The following is a 19,396-nucleotide window of genomic DNA, read 5'->3' on the forward strand; positions in this document are numbered from 1 at the left end:
GGATCCAGGTCGCCGAGCCCAGGCTGGGAAGAAGTGAGGCCAGTGACAGGAACCAGGGTCCAACCCCAGCCTGTTGCCACTGTCCAGCTAACCTGAACCCCAGCCCCCGCTGGGATGTGCAGTGGAGACGGCCTCTGCTTTCAAGACCTCTGTAGACAGCACACCTGGGCCCTCAGCCCTCCTGTCCAGATGCTCCTGGACCCTCTGGGCCCGCAGTGCCCTCACTCAGGGCTCCCTCAGAAGGACACAGTTTCGGGCCTCTCCTGTCTGCAGTCCCCAGGCCTGTCCCTCTCCCCCCCACAGACCCTGGGCACCGAGGACCGGAGCCGGCTCTGGGGGGTCAGGAGAGCTGAGGCTGTGTCGCCATCTCCCAGCCCTGGTCACCCACACAAGGCGAGGGATGGAGAGTCCCTGGGATGACAGGGCTCACAGCCCGGTGCCTGCTCAGGCAGGTCCCTGCGGACTGATGGAAGACCCAGAGACCGTTCGTCCAGGCAAGAAGCTTTATTAGCGAGGGAGGCAGCGCTGCAGCTGTAAGCCTGGGCTGGGGACAGAAGGAGCAGCTTTTAGTTGCCTTTCTGCAGCCGTGTAAACCTAGATTCCAAGTGAGGCCACTCCCTCTTCTGTCAAACCCCAGTCCTCATCCATCCTCCTGGTCCCCAGGGCTAAGGTGAAAAGCAGAGACCTCGCCCCTGCCTGCTGAGTGTCTGCCGAGAGCCTCCCCAACCCCGGCCAGGGAGCCAGGTCAGCCCGGGAACTTGGCCAGCCTGCGCCGGGCCTGGCCCAGCCGCTCCAGCCGCGCCTTCAGGTTCTTCCTCTTCTCGGCGCTGCTGAGCCGCTCCTTCAGGAGCCAGGCGCAGGGGTCCTTGTCCTGCAGCAGCTGCAGCATGGCGCTCTGCAGCCGCTGGCCGAGCATCCGCAGGACGTGGTACTGGACGATGAGGGGCACCTGTCTGCCCAGGCTCCCTCCGACCTCCTGGAAGGGAAGCACAGGTCACGGGAAGGTTCCCAGGAGGGCCCTGCTCGCCCCACATTCGCACTGCCTGAGCCTGGGGAGAGCACCCCATGCCTTCTCGGGTGGGCCGAGCCTCCGGGTCTGCGGCAGCTGAGTGTGGGCCCTGACAGCCCCGGGCAGGAGCCTGGGTCCCAGCGTGGACAGAGTCCCCACCGCCCCTCGTCCTGCCCCCCCATCCTCTGCGCTCCTCTCTCTGACACACGCTGACCTCAGGACTGTGACACGTGCTGGTGGCCCAGAGAGTTCTGCTGCCCCCGTGAGACTCAGTTTCCCTCTCTGGGAAGCAGGAACAACCTGGCCACAGTCCTCCCTGGATGGTGAACCACTGTGAATGTGTCACCAGCACCCGCTTGGGAGGAGGCCAGGCGGTGACCAGCACCCACGTCTGTCCCTGCAGGTCAGCGAGAGGGAGCCGAGCATGGGACGAGGGCTCTGGGACCAGAGGGATCTGGGCAGGGAGGAGAGGAGCCGGCGAGAGCAAAGGGCGGCTCCTGGGAGCAGAAGCCTGGGGCGGGGACGCAGACACAGCGGCAGGAAGGAACTCTGACCCGTGTGGCCACAGGGAGGACCTGGAGGGCACCAGGCCCAAGACACCAGCCAGCCCTGCGCTGAGGCCCAAGGGCCAGGTCCCGGCTGTCACCTCCCCGTGGGCCTGCCAGCCCAAGGGCCAGGTCCCGGCTGTCCCCTCCCCGTGGGCCTGCCCGGGAGGACTCCTGCTCTGAGTCTTGGATGGCCGAGGGCTGTGTGTCCCCACTCTGGGCCACCCGCTGCCCCAGGACCCACAGGGGGGTGGCGCTGGGCTATGGCGCCTCTGCCCTGCAGCTCGGGCCCACTCAGGGCCCGTGTGCCCCCCAGGTGCCCCCGGGATCGCCCACCAGGGAGCCACGCAGGTGCCCGGTGACCCAGAGATGCCCCCATCCCCTGTACAGACCCTTGAGGTCCCCAGCTGAGCCCAGATGCCCATGAGCGCCACTCCTCCACCCCCTAGCAATGTGCAGTGTGGCCAGCAGGGGGAGCCAGGAAGAAGCCGGCTTCTGCTTGGTGAGCACCAAGGCTTCCCAAGGCAGTGCTGAGGCCCAGCCTCGTCCCTGGGAAAATGCACAGGGGCAGATGCCCTGTTGTATACGGGAGCTCAGGCTCAGAGAGGCCAAGTCACGGGCCAGGGCCTCACGGCAGTCAAAGCCAGGTGTGTGGACTCTAAAACCCCAGCGTCTATCAGCTGAGGTGGGCTGCTCCTGGGGGCCACACCCTGGGCTGGCTGACGGCCACCTGCACCCACAGCCCAGACAATGGGGCTCTCGGAGGGAAGGGGGACGGGGGAAGACGCCTGCGACGTGAGCACACGCACCTGGCGGTAGGCATTCAGGTGCTGGAGGATGTCGGCCACAGCAGAGTCCTGTGGGACAAAGCCCAAACTCTTGCAGGACGTGGAGGGAGCTTTCTCCCTGACCTTCTGCAGGGCGCCCCGGTAGGCCTGGTCCTGGCAGTACACGATTTGCTCCATCCGGAAGTGAAGTCGGATCGCCTTCTCCGCCGCTGCTTCCTCGTCCCACCGGATGTCTTCAATTTTGTTCTGCAGGAAGAGAAACCGGACTATAGACCAGAAAGTGAATCCGCAGCCCGGAAACAGGTCCCCCAAGAAGCCCGGAGCAGCGGCCACCTGGCTGCATGTCTCCCAGTGCTGTGGGCAGCCCCCTGGGCTGCCTGCCCTGTCCTTAGCCAGGACTCAGTTTCCCTCTGCTCCCTTGTGGGTTTGCTGAGGGGAGGTGATGGCATCCCGCAGGGAGTGCCCGGGGACAATCCTGGCACCGCTGGAGTCAATCCCACCCCACATGGTCCCTGGCCCTAGCTTTCCAGGCCACTGAGGCTTTGCCCAGAAAGCACCCGCTGCCTGTGAGGCTGGTCACTGCCCCCTCAGGGATGTGGCACTTGTGCATTCAGGGCCCTGGCCAACAAGGTGGCCACCCTCGGCCTCGGGCTGGAGGCCAGCAGAACCTGGGTCCGCTCTGGGCCAGGAGCTCGGACCTGCCTGTGGGGACCTTAGTGCGCAGACCTGAGCACCCGCATCCCTTCTCCTGCCCACAGTCCCTGATCCTGCCCTGAGGCCCCTCGAGCATCGGTGTGGGGACCTTTTCTCCCATGGGATAGAGTCTCCACCCCAGGTCCCCACTTCCAGAGTTTTCCTTCGCGTCTCTCACCCCTGCTCTAACCCCACACTGCTGGGCGCCATGGGAAAGACTCCCCTTGCAGACAGGATGCCTGAGCGGAGCTCAGGGCAGGAAATGATGCCCTGCTCCTGGGGAATTTCTGCTGCCTTTTCGGCAGGTCTTGGGGTTCACCTTGCAGGCCGTGTGCAGGTTAAAAAACCCACTGAAGTTCTTTTCAGAGGCCGCAGTGAAGGCATCTCGAACCATGTCTGATCAGAGAGGGAGAGAGAGTCAGCACTGACCGCAGCTTTTCACTCCGTGTGGACAGAAACACGCGCATGTGAACCCGATCAGAACCGCAGCGTCCCCTCCCCGCCTCCCATCTGCCCCACCTGCTCCCCAAGAAGATGCCCTCTCCCCACAGAGCCGCACCCCTGGGGTGCTCAGCCCAAACACACACCCCCTCCGCACAACTCCTGCGAACTTCCATGCAGGTTTTGTCTGGAAAAGGTCTTTTCTCATAAATCACAGACACGTGAACATTTAAAATGAAACCAGCACATCGGTCTCTCATTCATTGACAGAACCTGTGTGTCCTCATTCGTTTGAAACAGAATGGCAAGAACTGGCGGGTTTAAATGAAACAGTGATATCGTGTTATTTAAGTCTCGCGTCTACTCTGCTCTTATGACGCTGCTATTGCATTGCCCAGTGTCCTTCTTCAGCTCCCTGGCCTTTTACTGATGCTTGGGTCACAGCTCTCTGAAAAGCGGTGTCCGCACACTGATTGTTAACTTTGTTGTGTCTCTGTGCATCTCCATGTACTGCAAACCCCTCTGGGAGGAAAAGGCAAGCGTGGAAACGAGGGAGCAGGTGCATCACTCTGTAGCCCCGAGGTAAAGGCACTGGACACACCTGCACAGAGGCATGGGGTCCGCCCTGACCCACCCTCCTGGAGCCATGAGGCCTGGGCTTACTGAAACCAGAGCGGAGGTCTGGGAAGGAGGCAGGCAGGGACCTGGGCTTCCATCCAGGAGGCCACACACTTCGAGAAGGGGTGAGCGGAGGGTGAGATGCCGGTCTCCCTTGGGGCCTCAGACCCTGCCTGGCCACAGGGACGCCCACACTAGCAGAGCCCAGGGCATGGACACCCCCTGAGGCAGGAGACACCGGATCTGCTCCCCAGGCATCAAGTACACAGCTCCTCCGGAGTGATAGGAGCACCCCGTGTTCCATGGCGAATAGGAGGAGGCTGGTCGCCATATGGACGGGTCAGAAGCAGGGGCAGAAAGCTGGGATGGAGCTGTCACTCCGCCCTCCCAGAAACCCCCCAGTGTCCGAGTTCACACAGAACACAGCCCCACTACACAGTGACACAGCGCTGGATCCTTATTACACCGGGACACGTCCCGTGACACACCAGGAGCCCTGTAACACACCAGGACCCTGTGACACACCAGGACATGTCCCTGCAGCACATCCCAGGGAACAGAAACCTGAGCACAGGGTGGGACCCGGATTACAGAAGGTCACTGGGGACTTGGGTGGCCTTGCGACCTCTGGACGTCTTGGGGACCGAGCCCTCACCGCACCAGGGTACACCACCCCCAGTACTGTCAGAACCGTGACCTCTGGGCCAGCCTGGCATCTGGGCATCAAAGAACAGGTGTCCAGCTAGCACAGGCCCCAGGAGGGCTCTGAAGTCCGGCTGCCTTCGCTGTCCCTTCCCAGCCACGTGGAGCCCCGCTCACCAGTGACCGTGTGCAGCAGCTCCACTGCCGGCTCCTCCAGGGCCTGGACCTGGCTTTTCATGAACATCTCAAATGTCCTGTAGTTCACAAACCCAGGCAGCTCTCTGCCACGTTGCTGTTTTTCAAACTGCTGGACTTGACGTTGTAAATCATTATAACCTACAACAGGAAAGGGTAGCTTGGCATTGTTTTACAAAAACAGAGTTGTGATAATCCTACAAATCCCAAATATCAACCCCCGATCAAAAATAAATCTTGATTTTCAAAGGGACCACGACCCTGGTACTGTCATAAAGAAACCAGAGCCAGCGGGCCGGGCACAGCGGAAAGGGCAGCACTCAGGCACACGGTTCCTGGAGAAGCACTCAGTGCAAATTTCAGAAACCTGGGGAGATTTTATCAAAGTCAAAGGGTTGGGACAGCGCATGCTCCTCAACCCGAGCCAGGGGCCTGGAGGACGCAGGATGACCCTGGGCACCAGCTGGGGCCACTGCAGGTCACCTACTTCCATTGTGGAAGAGCAGGAAGTGACCCCCTCGCCGGGACACATGGTAGGTGGCTGTGGAGACCCCATGGGGGCACAGAGGGGCCCTGCCTCCCACTCCTGCCCTCGGGACAGGTAGCCCAGCTCCCCTTGGGATGGGAGAGATTCCCCACGGGAACTTCACTATGGAGACCGATGCAAACACAGTATGTCTCCTCCTGCTCAAAGGGGCGATCTGAGATTGCTGGGGTATCCACAACGCTGAGCAAGCCCCTGTCCCCTGGCTCCACCCCTGCAGCCTGTCCTTGCTCCCTGTCTCCATGGCTGCCCCACGTGGACATTCCACAGGGAAGGAAGCTCACAGCACCAGCTCCTCTGTCACTGGTCCCTTTCAAGGCACACCAGGTTTTCTAGGTTTAGTCCCTCTGGGTTTCTGTGGCTGAATGTGTCACAGTGGACAGGGTTACGGGTGCTAGTGTGTCCCTGAAACTCCTGTGCTGGGGTCCTAACCCACCATCTGGGAATGTCACTGTGCCACAGACAGGGAGCCTAAACAGGAATTCACAGAAATGAGGTCGTCCTCGGAGAGGAGAAACACGCCCACCATTGTTCCAGCAGGGCCTCCGCTCCTCAAGGAGAGCAGGGAGCTCAGACCCACCATCCACCCCAACCAGAGAGGTCAGATCCTCCACACCCATGATGGCGACGGCTAACCAAAGTCTCCCGATCGCCGAACAGGCTGGAGTGACAGGCTCCTGAGATGCAATGGATGGTGGGGCTCTGCACCACTGAGGGGGATAATCTACCAATTTCATCGCTGAAAGCAATGAGGGCCCAGCTGGAGAAGCCACATCTCTCTGCTATTCTTCCCTGGCGCTCTGCTTCCCAGCCACCATGAAGGAAACTGCCCGGCCCTTCTGCCATGCTGTTTCCCCCTCGGAGCCAGCTGACCATGGACTGAACCTCTGAAACCGTGAGCCACGCAGAACCCCCCCCCTTCTCCTGAGTTGTGGGTGTCAGCAGTGAGAAAGCTGACAGTACACCACGTGTCCCTTGGAATCAGTCACGGGTGCTGGGTGACCTCATTCACGACAAGGAACAGAGCCAGTGTGTGGGTTCTGTGTTGACAACGCCCTACTCCAGCCGTCCCCTCGCCACTCACACCACGCTCCTCCGTGTCCTCAGAGACCGCACCAGACCCTGGACTGACACTGATGTGTCCCCAAGTGCAGGAGTTGAAACTTCACCCACAGGTGGCGCCCCTCAGTGAGGGTCTTTAAGAAGATGCAGGTCACACACAGACCCTGTGCGGTGAGACAAGAGGCCAGAGGAGCTGCCTCCCTCCTCCGGGTGAGGCCACAGCCAGAGGTCGCCCCGTTGGGCACAGCCTCAGCGATCCAGCCTTCAGCAGACCCCCAGAGGACGGACACCAGGACCTCGGTCTTCCCAGCATCTGGAACGGCGGTGAGTCCCTGTCCTTCATGAACTCCCCACACACAACGAGCCCACACTCACCTTCTGCAAAGTGCATTTCAATGGAAAAATTCCAGCTTTCGAACTTCTGCCGGAGTCCAGCAAACAGCCGGATCCCACACTTGCCGATGTTCTCCTCCCCCTCGACTAGAGCATGGATCTCCTTATTAAATGCATTGATTTTCTGTCCCAGAGAGAAACGGTGAATCAGCACAGATGTTCAGATGCCAGGTCCCACATGCCTTAGGGCAGCTCAGCAGTGTGCCCCCTGGAATGGGGCAGGAAGAGGCAGAGCCTCCAGGAGAACCCGGGCCCCACCTGCCCTGGGACTTAGGTGTGGACCTGCAGAGCCCATGCGGTGAGCAGGACTCCCGCGCTTGTCTCCACCAGGTCCCTTCTCCGTGCTAAGAGGGCAGAGGAGCCCTGTGCCGGTGAGGACAGCCACACAGGTGTCTCCAGTGCCAGGCAGCAGAGCCTCACCTCGATCAGGAAGACCATTTTCTCATTCTCATCCTCTGGGATGTCCCTGCCGTACTTCTGCAGCTCCTCTGTTATCTTCTGGTGACGCTCCTTTATTTTATTTTCCAGCAGTGGCAGAGATTTCTGGGGAAGAGAGACAAAGTGGGACCTACAAATGTGGACGAGGATCACAGAGGAGGCCTGGCCTGCTCTGCAGGGGCTGCCTGGTCCGTGTGACGCCTCAGTGCCCTGCCGAGATCATCCTGGGGCAGAGTGAGGTGCAGCAGGGCCTCCTGTCACCCCAGTGCCATGATCCCTCTCCCACTGCCCAGCCACAAGCCACACAGAGGCTCCTATGTGCAGTGCCCGGCCCGCTGAGGGCCACCGAGGCAGCTCCTTCTGTGTCGCCCTCCACAGGGACAGCAGCCTGATGCTTTGTCAGGAAAAGTGGCCGCTGGGACAACTGCAGACTCCACGACTTTTACACTGTTTTCCACTGGGGCAAAACTAGCAGGACCGGGTTCCCACCCACATGGCCGGCTGGGTGCATGGGCCACACTGGCCCGTACGTTGGCAGGTCCCTTCCTATGCACCAGGTGCCAAGGTGATACAGGCCACCAGGAGGCTGAAGCCAAGACACAAGGGTCACCCTGGGCTTGAGAAGGCTGCAGCGTGCACGCCAGGTTGGGCCTCGTGGAAGGAAGCCTGAGCTCAGGGTCAAGAGCCTGAACTGACGTGGGGGAAAGGACCAGTCCCCCAGCTTGCTCCAGGCTGGGGTCCTACAGGGGAGCGAGCTCCTCCCGAAGGCTGCCCTGTGAGCTCTGCCCTTGCCAACCGAGCCCGGCTGGGGAGGGTCCCTCTCGGGACACAGGGCCCGGCCCAACTTACACAGATGTGAGCGATAAGCTCGGCGGACAATCTCTCCGCCAGGCAGGGGACCGTGGCCTTTCTGTCCTCCAGCAGCACCCTGAGGGGAACAGAGAGAGTCCCTGGGCACACGCGTGGGGAGGGCGAGTCCAGCTCGGTGCCCCCAGGAAAGGGCTGACCAGGCAGAGGCGGCACACGGTGCAGGCTGAGCTCGTCTCAGGCCCTGCCACACTGCTGCATGCTCCTGTCCAGCTCAGTGTGGAAGGCGTCTCAGATCCGCCTAGGGTCTCTAAAAGCCCACACCACATGCGCACCCACAGCACGTGCACCTGCACACAACCCTCCCGCGGGACCAGCAGTGAGGCCCTCCATGTGCACAGGGGCAGGCTGCAGCAGGGAGACCGGCTGGCACTTAACCCAGGACTCAGGGATGGAGGCCATGCTGCCCTCTTATGCTGTCCGATGCTGAGTGCCCGGTGGCTGCTTCAGGCTGCCCTGCTCTTGTGAGGTGGCTACCAGGGGTCACTTATTGGGCCACCTGGCCTCAGGCCCACAGTCTCTGCTTAGTCAGCCGCGCTCAGCTTGCAGGGCCCCCTCCTTCCCGAGGCTGGAGACTCCCGCTCTTGCGCACCCCGCTGTCTCCCAGCCCTGGACCCAGGTCCTTCCCCTCCGGCTGTGTGCGGAGCGCTGTGTGCACCAGAGCCTGCAGTCCTGTGAGACGCTCCTGTGCTTCTGAGCCTCCTCCCCACAGCCCGCAGGGAGAACTGACCCCCAGCAGCGCCACCTCTTGTGCCCTTCCCTGGGACAGGAAGGCGGAGAAGACCCACTGCGGCCCGGCCGGAAATCACGGCCCTCCTGACTTCCGGACTGTGCATCCCTGCTTATAGATGCTTATTAACGCATGCGTGTTTCTGTACAGCAACTGAACCTCGGGGCGCTCTACCGCTGAGCTACATCCCAGGTCCCCCCAGGCCTTCACAGCACTTTTTTTTTTTTTTTTTTTGGTACCGGGGATCAAACTCAGGTCCTTGCACTTGCAAGGCAGGTGCTGGAACCACTGAGCTAAATCCTTGGCCCTATTTTTATTTTTTTTAATGTTGAGAATGGGCCTCGTTAAGCTGTGCAGGACTTGAACTTTCATCCCTTCTTCCTCAGCCTCCCTCAGTGCTAAAGTTATAGGTGTGGGCAACTCCTCTCTTTATTTTTAATTTTAACCTTCAGCGGGTTTTTGTCTATGTTGCATTAAGCATATTAAATGATTATCCTGTGTCAGACTGATGAACTGCAGCCACCCGCTGATCAGAACTGGCACATTTTCCACGGTCAGACACATGCGTGTGGGAGGGTCGGGCTTGCTATCTTCTCGCTTTACTTCTGTCTCTTCCGGTCCCAGGCGCACTGTGTGTACATGACTGTGCCAAGTCCCCTCCTCAGTCTCACTAATGTTTTGTTTTGTTTTGTTATAATACTTTGTGAACTCTCCTTTTATTTTTCCAGGCCATTTCCATGGAAAACACACACACACGTGCGCACACAGCTGCCTTCCAGGGTGAGTTACCCTGGCGGGGACAGGTGGCAGTCCCTGGTGGCACTGTCCCAGGACGGGAAGTGCAGCGCACCTGAAGTGTGGGTGGTCCTCAAAGAAGGCCCGCTCCCTCTGCAGGGCCTCTGCCAGGCTCAGCTGCTCCTGGATGTCCTGCTGGCCACGGCACCTGACCACCATGTAGCCCTTCTTCAGAGGGCACATGAGGTTGTGCACCACATCCACGACCTTGTCCTCGGCGCCCTTGTCCACCAGGTCGGGCTTTGTCAGAATCCCTGCAGAAACTGCGGTCAGGGGATGCTCACGGTCCCAGATGCAGGACAAGGGTGGCTCCTGCCCCGGCCCGGTGGCCCAGGGCTTGGTCCACCAGGCTGGAGAGCCCTGCTGGGCAGCCATGAGGGGACTGGAGCCACCTGCACCACAGGGTCCTCCCCTCCTTCACCAGTGCCGAGCAGGAAGAGCCCCACTGTCCACCCTGCATCTCAGGGACATCTGCTGGCTTCTTGCTCCCTCAACCCCCAGTGAACCTGATGCCCTCCTGGCCTGGCCCTGCCCTCCCACTGCCCTATGCCCACCGCAACAGCAGGTTGAGGGAACCAGGCAAATGCTGGCTGTGGGCATCTTGGTGGCTCCCCTGAGGGGTCCAGGGCTCCACTCTGTAGCAGAGCCAGCCCTGGGTTTGGAGATGCCTCCCCATGGCACCCCAGCGACCACCTCAGCCCAGCTCCTCACCTATGGTCCTGTCTCCGTTGGGGTCCACCTCCTGCGCCATGCTCAGAGCCTCTGTGGTGGCGATGTCCACGTTACTGGGGACCACGACCAAGTTGATGGTCTCGGCCTTTTCAATGTACTTCCTGATGAGCCGCTTGATCTGTGGGAAATGACACCGTCAGCCCCTGAGAGGGGAGGTGGCGGGGGGCAGATCACCCTGACTGCACTTGCTGCATTCTTGGGCTCCAGGCCTGCCTTCCTCTGAGAAGTAAGGTTAGCGAACGGACCCCACGAAGGCCACCCTGGGGCATCTGCCAAGCAGAGGGAGACAAACTAACTTGTCTGCAGCTGTCACAGAGCTGTGGGGTTAGGGATGACCTTAAACTCTCCCCTGAACCCTCAGATCGCAGTACACAGCACAGTCCCAAAAGTGCTGCCTGGCTCCTTCCCTGAACCTGTGCTCAGGAAGTCAGACTCTCCCCTCCTGAGTCTCCATCGCACTGTGCTCACGCTTTCTCCAGGATATGAGCCTTCTCCTCACACACACCCAAGTGGAGGTGCCTCAGGACGGAACCATAGCCAAAACGAGTCATCGCATAAAACAGAAGAACCAGAAAGTCTGTTTCCGGTTGCACCTGCTTGTCTCACTTTCAACATCCACTCGAGGAGCCGCTGAGCACAGGGCTCTCTGAGGCCACACACTCCACATGTCCCTCTCCACACGGCCCTGTACACATGGCCAGCCTCGGGCAGTGCCGCCTGCTCCCCGCCGGCAGGCTGAAGGGGTCTGCAGCCTCACCTGGACACCGATGTCGGCCGGCTGATTGCCCACAGCCACCCGGGTGATCCCGGGCAGGTCGATGAGCGTCAGATCCGGGACGCAGGGGGAGCTGATCTCCAGGCTAATGAGCTCGTCCTTGATTCCCAGCCCGTCCCCGGCGATGAAGTTCTGGGCTGGAAGAGGAGAGGGAAAAGCCGCCAGGGCTCAGAGTGGACACAGCCCATTCCGGGGAAGATGGGAAAGCCCCTCCACTCAGGGGCCCATACAGCAGCCCCTTCCAAGCAGATTGGAGTGGACAGGCTCCTCGGGGACAACAGCACTTTCCAAGCCTGGCCTGCACTGTCCCCAGAGAGGCCGAGGGGCACCATCCAGGGGACCCCAGCCCGGAGCAGTGCCAGCGGAGCCCCATGTCCCTCCCTCCAGGCTGGGGTGACACTCACGTCGGGGAGATGGGGAGGAGTGAGCACACAGGGGATTCCCCCGGACCCGAGCTGCAGGTTGACCTGGGACGGGGTCGCCTCAGGCAGGCTGAGCCCCGGCTGCGGGAGTCCTGCAGGACGCTCGTGTCCCAAGTCTCCCCGATGGACGCCCCAGGGTGGAGCTGCTGGTTCAGTGCTCGCCGACACCCTGTGTTCACATTTGCTTCCCCGTTGTTTGAGACACTGGCTCAGACCCAGAGCACAGACAGGGGGTAACAGCAGGCAGGTGTGAGAAAGCCTGCGAACTGTCCCCAAACCCTGCGCCCGGGAACTCAGGCCATAGACACCTATGAAAACGTCACATGCGATGCCCGGAAGATGGCAGGAGGCAGGGACAGGCGCTTTATCACTGACTGGGAGCCAGAATGTGGCCTTCCTGGCTCCACCATGAAGGCCCGAGGGCAGAGGCTATGCTCGGGGCAGACAGACGAATGGACACAGGAGCTGTGGTCCCTAACCCCAAAGCTTCAACCCAGGGGTGCTTGAGCCCAGCAGCACTTGCGTGACTGAGTCACACCCCTGTCACTGCAGTGCCAGCGCTGTGCCCGCCATGTCTGCCCACTTCCGGGACTTCACCTTTCCTGGGCACATGGGCTGCCTCACACCCACCCTGTCCCTGTGCCCTCTACAGAGCCAGACCCTGCAGCGGGTATGGCAGGGGCCATCAGGAAACCACAGAATGTGAGGGGCCCGTGTAGGGCCTGAGAGTGCAGGCTGGGCGGACAGGTAGGGACCATCACAGCCCCGCTGCAGCTGGACCAGGAGTCCTGCAGATGGGGCACCCGGGGCACTGACCTTTGATGACGGCCCCTTCCACCTTGGAAGCGTCTGCGATGTCCTCCTCCACTTTCAGGTAGCTGAGCCTGCCTCTCCACGCCTCTTCTTGCTCCAGCTTCTTCAGCTTCAGCACCAGAGGGCACCTGGTGACAATGCCTAGGGGCCACACCCCTGTCACCCTCTGCTTGGGCCCTAGAGGTCCCACACAAGGCCCCGGCCAACACTGCTCAAACACTGGGTCCCGGGGCTGGGGTGGGGACAGAAACCTCTCTGTCCTCCCCTCAGAGGAGCTGGCCTCTGTCAGAGTGACCTCGGGCTGGCGTCTGACACAGGCACCCAAGGGATGTTGCTCTTCACGGCTGAAGGCCATGCCCACCTTAGGCTACTGGCTTCCGCCCTCCATCCCGCAGCCTGCTCCGGTGACACTTGCAGTGGGGACGCCTGGAGCATCACTCGCACACGCTCACTACCTCCGTCCCGGCACAGTCCTACGACCCCCACTGTCACCTTCTCCCAGACCCCACTGGTCCCCCACGCCCCACCTGTGTCCCAACTCTGACCTCTTCCCTCAAGCCTTCACCCCTCGGCCTTGCACCCAGCAGAGCACCATTGACCCGGTTGCCAGTCCCTACCTCCCCAGGGAAGGGCTCAGGACGGCCACCCAGAAGGCCATAACACAGGCTGGACCCGTCCTTCCCTCAGACCTGCCCACTCCTCAGGTTCCACGGAGCCCACATACACACGCTCACTGAGACAGTGCTTATGGACTGCATGGTCATCCCCCAAATTCGTATGCAGAAGCCCTCACGCCAGTGTGCTTGTGGGGAGACGGGGCCTCAAGGGATGGCAGTCAAGGTAACTGAGCTCGGAAGGGGTCACAGTGGTGGAGCCCCTAACACTACCACTGGTGCACTCATGAGAGGCGGCAGGGACACCGGGACCCTGCACAGTGGAAAGGCCAGGTGCAGGCAGTGAGGGGCAGACCCCCTGCAAGACATCAATGACCACCACCCTGATCTTCACTCGCAGCCTCAGAGCTGTCCACACATCTGGGCAGCACAAGCCGACTAGAGAGGACGCAGTGCTCACCGCTGCCCCTGGGGAGGGCGACTCCCGACAGAGCCTCCAGCACGGAGCTCTTGCCCGAGCTCTGGTCCCCGATGACCGCGATGGCGGGCAGGGCCAGGTCCTGCTCCACGCCCAGGGCCCGCAGTGAGTCGATGAGGTCGATGCAGGGCCGCACCTTCTCCTCGTACTGCCTGCCCAGGTTGTTCTCGGGCACCTGGGGAGGTGACAATGAAGAATCTCCTCTGTGGGGCCTGTGCTGCTCACCAAAGAAGCCAGGTACAGGGACAGTGACAAACAGGCTACCGGAATTCCAAAAATGGATCGAAAAGTAGACAGAAGAAATATGTGAAGAAAATCTAATACAGTCGAAGTCACTGATGGATGAAAACTGTGAACCCAAAGGTCCAAGAAACCCAAGAGCCCCAGGCATGGAACACAGGGTACAAATCACATAAAGACACAGCGCTTTAAACAGCTCCATCAGTTATGAAGAGAAAATGGAACAGCAGCCAGGGAGCGCAGTGTGACATACAGAGGAACAAAGACAAGCTTGACAGCCGACTCCAAGTCAGAAACAATGTCACCGAGAACACAATGACACCATTTCTGCGATCCATTCTTTGTTGGTATTGGTGACTGACTTAGGTACCTTTCTGTCTTTGCTGAGACAAAATACCCAATTCCCAAAGTGAAAGGAGGAAAGGTTTATTTAGCTCAGTTTGTGGAGGTTTCAGTCCATACTTGACTGGCCCCAAGTCAGGGTGGCATGGCAGGGGATGTCATAGAGGAAAAACAGTTCAAGGTAGGTAGAAGGTAGCAAAGCAAGCAAGGGAACCAACAAGCAGCCTTTTTTTTGGCCCTTTTATATTCTGTCCAGGCTACTGGGATTAGGGCGGTGCCAAATCAATCAGTGGACTGATTTAGTAGTCATCCACCTCTACCCTAGCATCCTTAACTCTAGCCTTGTACTGTGAATCAGTCACACACTCTAGATTCAGCCACCTCTGAAAAAGACCCACATATGACCACATGAGGCTTTTTGAGGACATCTAGACACAAGTCATAACAGTAATGAACCTAGAGACTCAGATGTGCTAAAAATATAGTCTACATTTGAGAGCTGGGCATGGTGGTGCACACCTGTAATCCCAGAACTCAGGAGGCTGAGCGTGAGTTCAAATCCAATTAGGCTGCACAGTGAGTCAAAGGCCAGCCTGAACTGTACAGTAAGACCCTGTCTAGAAACAACAACAATAACAAAACACAAAACAGGTCTGCCTCTAGGCTACAACCTCATTTCTCAACATTTTAGAATTACTGAAAAAACACCATCAACTGACAGTTCTATACCCAGCACAAATATGCTCAGAGATGAAGGCAGGGGTGGCATGTATGTACCTCAGAGGACTGGCAGTGAACACAGAGAGGTTTGGGGCCACTGTGTCTCCAGGTGGGCACCCTTGACTCTTACGCTACAAGCAAGGAGGCCGTGATTGCTACATCTTCATAGTATTTATTAAACTCCCACTTCTTTCATAAAAAGAAGACAGAGGAGAGCTGACATTATCAGCATGGGGCTCTGTGTGTGGCCCGGTGCACACACACACCAGCCCCTGTTCTCCATTGCTCTGGGAGCGCAATCGGTTTTTCGGGTTCTCGTGGCCCATTTTGTGGACTCGTAAATAGAGGTGGGGACCCATGACACAAAGGAGTGGACAGAAAGGAGGTTTCCACTCGGGAGGTTCTCACGCCATGACGGAAGGGGTTCAACTGGGTAAAGGCACAGCTGTTAGTCAAAGATGTATCAAAAGATGCTGAGATTGTTTCTATGCCAACACTGGGGAAAGTGCTCCTAAAATACACGGTTTAACCAGAACATCAAGAGGGGGTGAAAAGAGGACAAGCGCTCAGTCCCAGCTTGGCGCTACCAGAGGTAGAGGGAATATGAGGAGGTCTCCGATACTGGGCCAAGGAGGGCTTTCGTTTCCCAACCATGACAGATCCACTTTCCTCTGTGACACCCTCTCACCACGATGTGCCACCAGGTGTCCAGGACACAAAGACAACTGGCTGAAGTCTTGACACTGAGCTAAGTAAAAATTTTCTCTTTATATGTTCATTACCTCAGGGCTTTTTGTTACAGTCACACAAAGCTGACTGACACAGGCCATGAGCTCATCCTGTGCCACACCCTGAGGGTTACAGCCCAGCAACAGAGATGCTTGGAAGGCAAAGGAGGAAAATGGAAACAGGAACTTTATGGAGTAGAGAGACAGGAGGCTGTTCTCACTGCTCTCTGATCGTCAACACTGTATTAATATCACTGGCAAAACTGTTGAACATTACCTAAAAAATGAGATAGTGCGAAACGGGCTTGTGGTCCAAGATTTAAAACATTATCATAACTAGCACACTTCCTGGGGGCCTGACAGTGGCATTTCCTCCTCTCAAAACTATGTGTGCTCTTTGATCCCACCTTACACACAGAAAACCAGGCTGATACATCGGGAAAGAACTTCCCCAGGTCAGACAGTCAAGAAGGGCAGTGCCTGGTCCAAAGTTGCAGGAACTCATTCCAGAGCCCACGTTCGGTTCCCACTCAAAACAGGAAATCAGATACCACATGGGTTCCCTGGGGAGGAAGTGTCATAAAGAGACTTCATGAGGTTTGTGGCTGGATAATGATCCATGGTATGGACAGGACCAGCAGCATGCTCCCGGACCTGGGGTCCAGCCAGTTCCCACACAAGCCTGTCAGTATCTCGCCTGCTTTCCCAAACCAAGATGGCAGCACAGCCACATTTAGCCAAGGGAAAGGGTCTCCATTCCACCACTGTCCCAAGCACAGTGACCAAGGAAGGGTGAGGAAGCCACCCTCTCAGGAAGGTAGCACCCACCCTCCTCACTGGCCTTCTTCAACATACAAACCCCACTGTATCCCTCAGATAGACACAGCTCCTGTCCACATGGAGAGCAACTTACCGTGGCCTGGGCTTGCTCTCCCTTGTTAGCATCTCCATTGAGTGAGAGATGGCTGGACGTGGTGGCCACACATCGTTTTTTGGCTTTTGGTGAAAAATTTTGCAGCATCTTGTTCCTGTCTCTCCAGTTGCACTCGAGCTTAAGAAAAGATGGCGCCAGCAGGTGAGCACAGTCTAAAGCCCCGAGGCGGCTGCCAGGCCGGGGCTTAGAGCTCATGCCACACACAACCCTCCAGCTGCCCCTCTCTGCGCCCCAACCCCAGACGTGTACCCAGGGTAGCATCAGCCTTCATTGCTCCATCTGGAAAGGGACAGTGGGATGCTCGCCTTGTGTGAGGGCCAGAGAGGTGACCAAGAGGCCAGCAATTACAAGGGTTTCCATGGATTCTGGCCATCTGGAAATTTGTTCCCAAAATAGCTCCCCCTCCCCAGCCAATGGGAAGACCTGGGTCTCAGAGGTCCCGCACACCCAGGTGAGGCCCCTTCTGCCTCTCTGCAGCACTGGTCTACGGAGCTGCCACTGCCTCCATGACCTTCAAGCACCGTGAGGTGGCATCACTGGTCCTACGGCCAGCATCCACAGGACTACGGGACCACAGGACTGGCCAAATAGGACACAGGAGTCTACTGTCTTCCTCACTTTGTTTTGCAAAATGACATCTGAGTTGTGGTTTACATCTGAAATGCCCCCCTTTCCCAGCTGGGGCTGTTATTGGGGTGCAGGACCCATTAATGGGAGTGGGTGCAGTTGGAGAGGCAGGTCCCACACCCTCTTGCTTCCCTCAGGCACCGCCCCCCACACCCCTCATCCCAACCCCACCCGGAGCTCTCTGGAGCCAGAGACTACAGAGCCAGGCAGCCGAGATCTCCAAATCTTTTGAGTTTCTCAGGTATGGGGGTCACCAGCAGGGGCGGAAGCCCGCTCCCCAACCCCGCAGCCAAGCCCTGGGGCTGTGTCTGCGCCCCTGCATCCTGGCTGGCATCACCCTGTCTGTCTGCACTCTGCACTAGGCACCAGGCTGCCCGGTCCCACGGCCCTGAGCACAGCCACCTGTTGGGGCCTGTTGAGTCCTGGAGGTGACCCTGACCAACCCACATTGCTCCTCAGCTGTTCCTGTTCCCCAGATTGCAGGGGGGTCGGGCACCTTCCAGCCCTCCCCTTGATGGCCCTCTTCCCCTCCCAGCTGCAGATCCCATGTACCCAGCCTGGGGGGCATGGGGGTTCCCCCTAGAGTCAGGGTTGGTGAAGGAAACTGACCAGGGGCTCCCCACTCCTGCCCTTGCTGACTCCTGCTGTCCCTTGGCAGGTTGGGGACAGCTGTCCCTCCACCAGATTTCACTAGGGGGCAGTCCCTGTGGTCCCTACAGCAGCTCTGGACACATGTGCATAGCAGACAGGAGCGGGGAGGGGCCTGGCCCCTTCCTGCTCAGGACTGGAAGAGAGACTTCCTGCCAGGCAGGGGCAGCCAGGCCTCAGATGCTGGGCGTCAGCCCTCCAATACTCTGGCTCCCCCAGGGTTAGAATCAGGTCTGAGACTGTGTCCCCTTCCCTTCTGGCCTTTAAATGTTCATGAAGAAGAGAAAGAAAGCCCTGCCAGCCAGAGCCCTGGGGAGGAAGGGATGTGCGGCGGGGCAGGGGTACCAGCTTCTGAGGCCCCAAGCAGACAGGTGACACCTTCAGACTGCTAAGATTCCTTTGGGTGCCTCGGGCAGGGTTAGGTTTGCTGGGTGCCTTAACACCAGTGACCCTGCTTCCTAGGAAAAGCTCTGCTCCCAGCGGATCCCATAATTCCGAGAGCCCACCTAGGCAGCTTGTGGCCCCCTAGATGGGGGCAGGCTCCAGCAGCACCTGGGCCCCTCCATCCCCACCCACACCCACACCCACACCACTGTGGGGACCTGGGTGGACCCTGAGGACCGTGTCCTCCCCCCAGGGTCTCCCCGGGGTCTCCTGTACCCAGGCAGTGAGCTGCGAATTTGTGTTGCCCCAGCCCCCAGGGGCCCTGACAGTCCACTCCTCTCTGCCTTCCCGGGGTCGGATGTCGCCTCCTCCGCAACCAACACAGTGCACAGAGCCAAGTCTGTGTTTGGGGGTTCAGGGGCAGCAGTGGATCGGAAGCCCGCTAGGTGCCCCCACCCCAGTCCCTGGGGCTCCCTAGCCCCGCTCCCTGTCCGCCTGCAGCAGGAGGGCCCGGCAGGGAGCGCTTGGCGGGACAGGACTGGAAGGGGATCTGTACCCACCCGGCATCGCCGGTCCCCGTTACTCTCACCGTTACTAGCACTCAGAGGCGCCAGCTCCCCACCCCGGGAGCCGTCCCATGACGACCCCCTCCCTGCGCGTCCCCTGCCCCGTCCCAGAGACCCCAGGCGGCGACACTCACCAGTCACGGGGCAGTGCTGGATGAGGGGCCACCAGCCCAGCTTATGAGGAGTTCCGCCCTGCCCCGCCCCTACGCCGAGCCGGAGGAGGCCGGGAGCAGAAACGCAACTGAAACTGGAACTCATCTGGGCCGGTTCCAGGACAGGCTGCCTGGGGAAGTCAAGGCCCTTTGGGAGCTGCAGGTTTCTGCCTCCCCAGCCTTAGCTCAGCTCCCAGTCTTCCGGACATTCCCAGGTCTGCAGTGAGGAGCTACCCCAGCCAGATCCACCCAGCTGGGTCAGGGAGCCTGGAGAGCCTGAGTGACCCAATTCCAGGGCTGGGGATCCGGGCCGAGGCCCACAGTGGCCAGGGCCCTAGGCTGTGCACTGCCCACTCCTGGGATCCGGCACCCACAGACCAGGTCTGAAGGGGAAGCCGCACTCCCCCAGGAGCTTCCTGTGCCCATGCCAAGCCCTCTGGGTCCTCCCCTGCCAGCTAGGA

General features: G+C 59.4%; 1 protein-coding gene across 1 annotated transcript; it reads right to left on the reverse strand.

The window, feature by feature from the left end:
* Positions 1-495: 495 nt before the first annotated feature.
* LOC104870737 (interferon-induced GTP-binding protein Mx2-like) lies at positions 496-19,075 on the reverse strand. Its single transcript, XM_010636470.3, has 14 exons — positions 18,918-19,075; positions 16,538-16,675; positions 13,577-13,769; positions 12,506-12,643; positions 11,250-11,404; positions 10,472-10,610; positions 9,816-10,014; positions 8,218-8,296; positions 7,351-7,473; positions 6,913-7,054; positions 4,914-5,072; positions 3,355-3,431; positions 2,364-2,588; positions 496-976 (listed from the first exon to the last, which is right to left on the reverse strand). Exons 2-14 carry the CDS (start codon positions 16,643-16,645, stop codon positions 746-748), a joined length of 1,968 nt encoding a protein of 655 aa, XP_010634772.1. The 5' UTR covers positions 16,646-16,675; positions 18,918-19,075; the 3' UTR covers positions 496-745.
* Positions 19,076-19,396: the final 321 nt, after the last annotated feature.

The sequence above is a fragment of the Fukomys damarensis genome, unplaced genomic scaffold (assembly GCF_012274545.1).
Source record: "Fukomys damarensis isolate Sample0158 unplaced genomic scaffold, DMR_v1.0_HiC HiC_scaffold_24, whole genome shotgun sequence".
Classification (NCBI taxonomy): Eukaryota; Metazoa; Chordata; class Mammalia; order Rodentia; family Bathyergidae; genus Fukomys; species Fukomys damarensis.